The 9,470-nt window shown below is 31.2% G+C and overlaps 1 protein-coding gene across 3 annotated transcripts in view; it reads right to left on the reverse strand.

Annotated features, from left to right (window-relative positions):
* Positions 1–9,470, reverse strand: part of VPS13B (vacuolar protein sorting 13 homolog B) — a 777,819-nt gene that overhangs the window by 399,356 nt on the left and 368,993 nt on the right. For all 3 annotated transcript variants that reach the window (XM_023517476.1, XM_023517471.1, XM_023517472.1), the window contains exon 23: positions 6,971–7,205. In XM_023517476.1, coding sequence (XP_023373244.1) covers positions 6,971–7,205 — 235 coding nt within the window. The remainder of the gene's footprint in view (positions 1–6,970; positions 7,206–9,470) is intronic.

Genomic DNA, 9,470 nt, shown 5'->3' on the forward strand with positions numbered 1-9,470 from the left:
TATTCCCCAGTTATTCTATATCAATAACAATAATCTTTCTTTTTAGGTCTGAGTCTGTACATGCTGAAGCTCATCGGATTTATTTACCTGAATGTCCTATAAGCACTTTACAATATGTGTCAAACTAAATTCATCCATCTCAACTTGCACACCAAAACTAGCCCTATTCCTAACTACGTTAACTATATACATGTGTACAGAGACATTCTAGCTAGACGGCGAGGATTTAGTCTACATATTTTCCTCTTCTTCCCTATCCATAACTAATTCCATTAGTATTTGGGGTAGTTTTTGTTAACTTCTTAAATATTTTTCCCAGAGTCTCTCTCTATTCACCAATGGCCTAGTTCTGACAGTCATGTTTTTTCCTAACAACTGTACCAGCTAACTACAATATCTAACTAATCTCTTTGCCACCACTTTTTCTACTTTCTCACATTTCCCCCAATCTGTCCACGAGAAGCAGTTACTGAACAACAATAAGCCAAACATAAAACAATAATATCAAAGAAGCAGACGGGCAAGGCGTATGATAGGAAGGTGGTATGGATTTAGACACTTCCTAGCTAATTCAATGTGAATAACTGAAAATATTTATCTGCATTCAGAAACCTGTGAAAGGACAGTAGGGGGGGGCTATTATAAGTTAAAAAAGGCCTATGACAGAGGTTATGACAGCAGATAAGACATCACAATTTTTTTAAAGATGCAAAGTGAAAAGATAAATAAATAGCAAATAACTTAGGCCAGAGGGTAAGCTACAAAAGCACAGACTGATTCTAGAACTCTAGATTCTTCATCTGTATACATGTATAAAGATAAAGAGCAAATAATTCTTTATACATATGCATCAAAAGATTATACTCAAATATTTTTATAAATACTACTATAAACGAAGAAAAATATAATTTTAAAATTATTCATAATAAGTTAGTATCTATAGTTTCTTAAGACCTAAAGAGGATTTAAATGTCTTGAAATAATCTCTTTTTCTCAGGGCAGGTTAGGCCAATGAGAATGAACATATGGTTTAAAAATTGTTTCTATTTTATGTTTCAATGTTGATTATATAGTCACTCTATACTCTCTTAGGGAGTATGAAAAATAGACTTTGGAAGTTTCTATTTGATTCAAGCCCTTTCCATCTGGCATGTGATTTTTTTTTTAAAGTTCAAACTAAACTAAGTTGCTGTGTTACTCAGTTCAAAGGAAAAAAAAATCAGAAAATATAATAACATTTTGTGCTTTAAAGATGGAGACTTCTGTAGTTTTTAAGTCATTCTTAATATATTTAAGAAATAAGATGAGAATAAAATTTATCATACAAAAAGGACAAGTACTAGAGGTAAGGAGTTGAGACTTTAAATGAGTATTAATGCATACAGAATAGTAGGCTATAAAGTATATATCAGTCCTTTTATAAAAATCATTAAGGAAAGGGGGTATGATATTATCACGACATTTAAAAAAAATCACTGAGTGATTCTATTAATATTCATAGCAACAAGGTAGACTCAGTGCCTCGAATGATTCTTCTGCTAAAACAAAAATGTTGAATATACTGGATTTATAAGAATTTATGACACTATGCACAGAACTTACACATATGTTAATTTTACACACATACACACACATGTGGTCACACATACAAACTATATCTTCTTAAGGTCATTAATGAGTTTCAAAAAACAGAAGAATTTTTAAGGTTTTTAGGTCAGGGACTGAAGAAGCCAGAAATTCAGAGGTAAGTTATGAAAATATGAGTCACTTCAAAGCTGGTAAAATTAAGCAGCTATTTTCATAATTGAATTAAATTCAACTAAAAGCTAAAGAAAGATAAAGCCTAAAGCAACACTCTAGCAGTGCAGAAACTAATAGAACGTAAAGTTAGCATGCAAATGGCTACCATATTAATGTTAGGAAAACAAAATTGTCCTGTTCTTCCCCTGCTTATATGACCTTTTCACAAATGCTACCAGACAATAAAACCATGCATAGAAGGGGGAAAATTTCACACAAGCCAGCCCACATAAGAGGTAATAGTTTGAGTTTTTATTATACAAGTGTCATAAAAGCCTCTAATCAAGAATTTAGTTTCAAGTTGTCCTGAGCTAGTAATGCCAGCATATCAGAAATCAATCAAAACCTTCACAGGATGAACCTCTCAGGATAGTCTTTAAAAAATTTCTATAGAGAAATTTCCAAGGAAAGTAAGCAGCCCCAAAAATAAAAGAACAACCAAGGAGTACACAAAGAATACTAGGCATAGTAGGCAAGAATCTATATGAATTAGAGAATAACATAAAATTTTTTGTGCACTAAGAAATAAAAGGAAGCCATGAAAACATAAAAAAGAAGGCTTTAAAAGAATCAAATTAAAAAGAATTTCATAAATAAAATCTTAAATTCAATAAATAAAGTGCTTTAAAGTTAAAAACAGGAAAATAGATGTATGATTTTAGATGTTAAGATACAGTTTGCCTCTAAGGAAACAGTTACTGTCAAGGGGACAGAGATCTGGGTGCTAGGAATATTCTTGATCTTGATTCAGGTGCTGGTAACATGTGTAGGTTTAGATGATAAAAAGGTACCAAGGTGTGCTAAATGTTGTGAGTTTTCTATATGATACATTAGACTTCCATAAAAGTTTATACAAAAAAAATTCAGTGAACTTTAACAAAATAATAGATATAACTGAAGAGAAAATTACTGAACTGCAAAACAAAATTTAAAAAGTTAACTGGAATGCCGGCCAGTGAGTCAAAGGGAAAAAAAACATGAAAGAGCATATAAGTGACAAGGAATATGAAGTACAAATGCAGAAAGGTCTAATACATGTGTGGGAAGAATGAGGTACAGATAATATCTAAATAGATAACACCAGAAAACTTGAAAAGCTCATAAAAGACTAACATACTAACACTTACTTTAAAGCACAAAGACTGAGAAGATCCTTAAAAAGTCAGAGAGAAAGGAAAAGAAACAAAATGACAGTGGGTCTCCCAAATGACCAATGAAAAGAAAATCAGCACAACAGTATCTTTAATTGGCTAGAAAACTAAAACTATATACAAAGGACTGTAAACTCAGCAAAATATCTTTCTAAAACACTGGTTCTCAACCTTCCTAATGCTGCAGCCTTTTAATACAGTTCTTGTGGGTCGTGACCCACAGGTTGAGAACCATTATTCTAAAAGAAAGGCAAAATAAAGATATTTCAGACAAACAAAATTGAGAATTTCCTAACATGAGACTACCAAAAAAAAAAAAAAAAAGATTCTGAAAGATGCACTTCAGGCTGGAGTTAAATGATCTGAGATAGAAAAACAATGACTGAGCAATGAAAAGGAATGACTACTGAGGCATTAGTATAAGGGTTAGCAAATGTGGCACCTAACCAAATCCAGCCAACCAACAGATTTTATAAATAAACTTTCACTGAACACAGTCATATCAAGGTATTGGTACACTATCTAAGGCTGCTTCTGCACTACAAAGCACACTGGAGTAGTTAAAACAGAAACTGCACAGCTGATAAAACTGAAAATACTTTCTATCTGGTACTTTGTGAGAAAGGTTTCCAGCTCTTGAACTAGTTGTATACATGCCAAATGTAAATGATTATATTATAAAATAATGATGATATCTTATGAAGTTTTTAAAAATAAAATAGATTTAAAATATATGAAAATAATAATCTGTTAATTTGGAGATGAAATAAAGTGTTTTAAAAAGTGTTCAGACACAGGGTAAATAAATTGAATATACATCGTAATATTTTCAGAATAACAATTTACTTCATGAAAGAGTGTTAATTTCTAAGATTAAAAGAAAGAACAGTGAAAAAATAATTTCTAACATAGCAGAGAAAAAGCCTCTACTTTATAAATATTTATAGAAATATATATGTAATATATTATACAATATGTATTTTATAAAGTTATATAATGTATAATTATGATATATATGTACATTATAAATAAATATTCATATTACAAAAATGTCATGTTACAACACTGAAGATGAAACTCACAGTGACAGACAATCCTTAACAATTTGCGAGGAAAAAAATTCATATTTGTACCCTAACTGAGGAGGACTGAGAATTAACAGAACAATAGGACATCTCACATGGTTCAACTTACACAATTCTGACTAAAAAATTAAACATGAACAAATTTTCTACTCAATGGTGCCCAAACCACTGAACTCAGATCAGCTGCAAACAAGAGCAGAGCTTTCAATGGAAATTTAAATAAGTAGGGTCAAGATGCTGAAACATTTCCTCAAAAAGATGAAACATGTCTTTTCCTGTATGATCCTGAAGACAAAGCACAATCAAAGTAATGGCAACCTTTGATAAAGGTGGGCCAGTGAAAAGCAAAAGCAGACTGGTAGGGAGCCAATGGCCATGGAAACAGTTTTCTGGGATGTTCCAGACATTTCACTTGTTAACTTCACAGAGGGCCAAAGAAGAATAACATCTGCTCATTATGAGAGTGTTTTGAGAAAGTTAGCCAAAGCTTTAATAGAAAAACACCTGAGAAGCTTCACTGGAGCATCCTTCCTGCCCCCCTTCCCCTGCCATGAGAATGCTCCTGCTCATTCCTCTCATCAGACAAAGCAATTTTGTGAGCATTTTGATGAAAAATGATTAGCCATTCAACTTTACAACCTTGACTTGGCACCTTCTAATTTCTTTTTGTTTCCTAATCTTTTAAATTTCCAGGATCATCAGTTTTTTGAGAACAGAGTAAATGGCTGGTATCATTTACAAATATGATCACGCTTCCGTTGAAAAATAAATTTTATATTTTTATCTTTTAAATCCATTTTTCCACAAATTTTTTGAAGTCCCCTCATATAAACAACTCTCACAACTGAATTATGAGAAGGTAAGTAACTCAACTAAAAAGTAAGCAAAAGGCTTGAAGAAAATATTAAAGAAGATAACAACTGGCCAATAAGCACATTTAATATGCTCAACATCATTAGTTACTATGGAAATGGAAATCAAAACCACAAGGAGATAGCACTTCATACTAAAGAATGGCTATAATTAAAAAAGAAAGAAAGGCAGGAAGGGAGGGAGGGAGGGAAACAAAAGAAATAAAATATAATAACAATTCGTGACAAAGATGTGGAGAAATTAGAATCCTCATACATTCATGTAAAATTGTAAAATAGTGCAAGATGTTTTAGACAACATTCTGCCAGTTCCTCAAAAGCTTAAACACGTGGTTACCATATGACTCAACAATTCCATTCTAGGTATATACCTAACAGAAATTAAATCATGTGCATGCAAAATCCCACAAAAGAATGTCCATATCAGAATTGTTTATAAAAGCCAAAAGGTAGAAATAACCACAAAGGTCAATCAACTGATGAATATATAAAGAAAACTTTTTATGTCCATGAAATGGAATATTATTCAACCATAAAAAAGAATAAAGACTGCTGCATCGTAAGTCAATCTTGAAAAAATTACAGTAAGTTAAATAATACAATCACAAAATACCATATATTATATGATTCCATTTATATGAAATGTCTAAAATAAGTAATTTCACAGAGACAGAAAGTAGATTAGTGGTTGCTAGCAGGTGGAGAGAAGGGGAATGGGGGGTAATTGCTAATGGTGTAGCATATTTCCTTTTCAGGAGATAAACCTGTTCTAAAATTCTATAGTGGCAATGGTTGCAAAAAACTGTGAATGTACTAAAATAAATTGTATATTTTAAAAAGAAAAGTTTTATGATATGTACACTATATCTTAAATAGCTGTTGTATAAATATTAGTAAGTTTTAACAAAAAAAATCAAAGGATGAGTCATTTTAATGTTACGAAAATTATACCAGAGTTAAAAAAGAGGGAGCATTTTACAATTCAATTATGAGGTTAGAATATCCTTGATATGCTATAGAACAGCTATAAGAATAATAAAGAATTCCCAATATCCAATAGTGAATAGGGAAGAATAAGTATCATGTCAAAGATGCTACAGAAAAAAATCCTTGCATCAAGACAAAGATTGCACAAAAAGAACTCACTCTAACCCTTAGAATTCTATTATTTTATGATAATGGTAATCATGTTAAGATAAAAAATGTCTGCCAGTAAAATCAAGCTTACATCTGATAAATCTAAGAAAAGTACATTTCAATGGAAATTTCAATATAGAAAAATGGAGAGAAATCAACATCAAAGTTGAAATCAAAAATTATACAGGCTATGTATGCCTTTCACTGACAGTATGTATAGTAATCTGAATATATCAGGATTCATACATTTACATCCTAATAATATGAACAAGGTGTTGACCTATTTAGCACTGTCAAAAATTTGAGCTTTGTTATTAAAATATATATTCATATTATTTACTTTGTGACTTGACACTTTTCCAGGTTCACATATTCTTTGAAATGAATATGTCAAAGTTCAAAGGGGTATGAATTCACAACTGAACACACTGATAGAAGAAATCATGTACTGGGAAAAGAATTATGACTGTAATCATCACATAATTATTTACTTTAAGCAAAGAAATGAGAAGTCTAGAAATATATTATGCTTCATGAAAATAATACATTGGTACATTTACATAGAGTATTCTATTATAAGTTAAGTGGCTTAAATTAAGACCAACCTCCTTGTTATTTGTAGTATTTCAGTTCAGTCGAATGATAGCATCCCACCAACTTCCTTTCCAAGTTAATTTTTGCTATGTTTACATTAAAGTGATTATGTTATATCACATATAATCTTTTACAGATAAAATATATCTATATATTAATATATGTTTAAAAGATATGGATTACAATCCATCACTTAGTTCATTTAGTTTGGTCATGGAAATCTTTTAATTGAGAAAACTGATTTTCACATACACAGACATTTAAAAACATCAACAAACCTGTAAGCATTATCATAAAATGTTAACCATAGGAAGAATTTATAAAAATATACCTTCTTCAAGAATGGGTCGTGGAATGACAAATGGAATCTCCTGCAAAGGCTCCATATATCTGTGACCAGCACTAATAACTTTTATTTGAGGCACACAGAGGACAAGTGTTCCTGGCATGCTGGCTTGTCCATGGTACCAACTTCTTACTGTTCCAGGAATGTCACCAGATACAATAGTACTTGGGGAAGGCAGGCTATCATTTGGAATGAACACGCAACAAGATTGTACTTCAAGCTAGAAAAGAAAAGCAGAATTAAACTACTTGGAACAGACTAAATATGCCTTTAAAAACCTAACATCTTCTCTAAAATAAACAAAATGAAAGAAAATGTCCCATATGTCTTTCTTTATGAGTTACTTTAACTAAGGAACCAAAAAATGAAAACACTTGAAAAAGTATTGTTTTCAAAAAACAAATCATGCCAAATCTTGTAGACAATAGAAAAAGGAGAAATACTTCAAATTCATTCTACTTCATCTGGATATACCTGATATTAAAATTGGAAAAAACTATATTATTATAAAGGGAAATTACAAACATATTTCACTTTAAATGAGGATGCAATATCCTAAACAACATATTAACAAGTTGAATTAAAAATGATTGTTCAAATAATATACTTTGGTCAAAATTAAATAGTGCAGTTAAATTTTTTTGAAATTACCTTCTATTTTTATTTATAAATATTAGTTGTCTATTTTTTGAGACTTTGGAAAAATATAAAAAAGGGGGGGGATTTTTCTGGAGATGTTCAAAAAGCATAAAGGGAGGGACCAGGGTAAAAGAAGTTACTAGTAATGGGTGTTCATAAAGTTTGCATGCAATTTACAATGTAAAACTTTATGGACATCCTGTATATGGCCATTCATGGTGGCTCACACTTATAATCCTAGCACTCTGAGAGGCCAAGGTGGGAGAAGTGCTTGAGCTCAGGAGTTAGAGACCAGCCTGAGCAAGAGTGAGATCTCATCTCTACTAAAAATAGAAAAATTAGCTGAGCATAGTGGCACTTGTCTATAGTCCCAGCCACTTGGGAGGCTGAAGTAGGAGGATCTCTTGAGCCGAAGAGTTTGAGTTTACTGTGAGCTATGATGATGCCATGGCACTCTACACTGGTCAACAGAGTGACAGTCTATCTCAAAAAAAAAAGAAAAAAAGAATAAGAAATTACTAGTATACCATCAATAAATAAATAATGTTTTGACATTACCAAAAAAAAAAAAAAAAAAGGAAGAAAAAGAACAAGTATTGTTTTCTTGCCATAAACTTGATGAAAAGGGCTCAGTGACATAAGATGAAAATATATTTGCCTTTCTACAGTTCTTTCTGAGAAACATGATTGAGTTAGGAATGTATTGGCAAAAAAGGTGAGAAAATTCTCTTTCTTTTGCAGTTCATTAGGTTTTTTGTTAACACCAGATAAGGCCTTAGAGCTGACTAGCATTTTATTGCTTATTCTTTTTTTATAAAAAAAGATTATTTCAACATGAATTTGGCTTTTTCTTTTTTACTTTACAGACTACAATATAAGAAAGAAGTTTTTAAATGTTCAGTTTATAGTATTAAACATTAAAGAGCAGTTTATATCACACTTTCTTTTTACATACATGTATATAATGATTCAGGTATATACACACATTTCTTGCATATAAAAACATCAATGGTAATAAGAAAAATCAGAAGACTTAAAAATCACAGCATTATTCCCTGGCTTTTTCATTCTCCAAATTACCTCAATTATGATTTCATGTAAAATTTTTATGCTTCTTTATGCCCGGTATAGTTATTTAAGTTACCAGGTCCTTTGAGAGCTAAGGCAAAACTAGGTAAGCCCGAACCAAAAACTAAATTCATCAGGAGTTCTTAATTCAGAAGAAATACAGGTAAAGTCTGTATGTCTTAGTTGTCTCTCTATCGCTTCTCAACCATTTGGCTAAGACCAAACGTCTAAGTTTCTCTTATAAAGTAACATCCTGTAACAAGTTACTAAATTGTTTACCAGTCTAACATACTTAAATTATTTATTAAGAAAATGTAAACTACGTCTTGTTGATTTTCTATAAAATATTTGGCATACAAATGTGTTGTCTGAAGGTGTGATAAAAAATATTGTTTTACATCTAATATTCTGGTATATTCTAGAAAAGTATATTAGCAAAAGACTATAATTATAAAAGATAACTAAGGATACAGTAATATCACTTCTCCTGGGTCTAATATTTTCCTAAATGAGAGCATAATGATATGTAACAGGTTTGGAATTCATGATAGCATAAATAATTTACCAACCTATAAATAAACCTATTCATCTTTACCTCACATTTCTAGGCACAGAATTATAGAATTCAGTGAATAAAACCATAAGCAAAATTTTGCAAAAATAAATGCATTAGTTCATGAAGTATGAATTTTTTTTTTTTTTTTTTTTTTGAGACAGAGCCTCAAGCTGTCCCCCTGGGTAGAGTGCTGTAGCATCACAGCTCACAGCAACCTCCAAC

The sequence above is a fragment of the Otolemur garnettii genome, unplaced genomic scaffold, assembly GCF_000181295.1.
Source record: "Otolemur garnettii isolate 467f Iridium unplaced genomic scaffold, OtoGar3 scaffold00004, whole genome shotgun sequence".
NCBI lineage: Eukaryota > Metazoa > Chordata > Mammalia > Primates > Galagidae > Otolemur > Otolemur garnettii.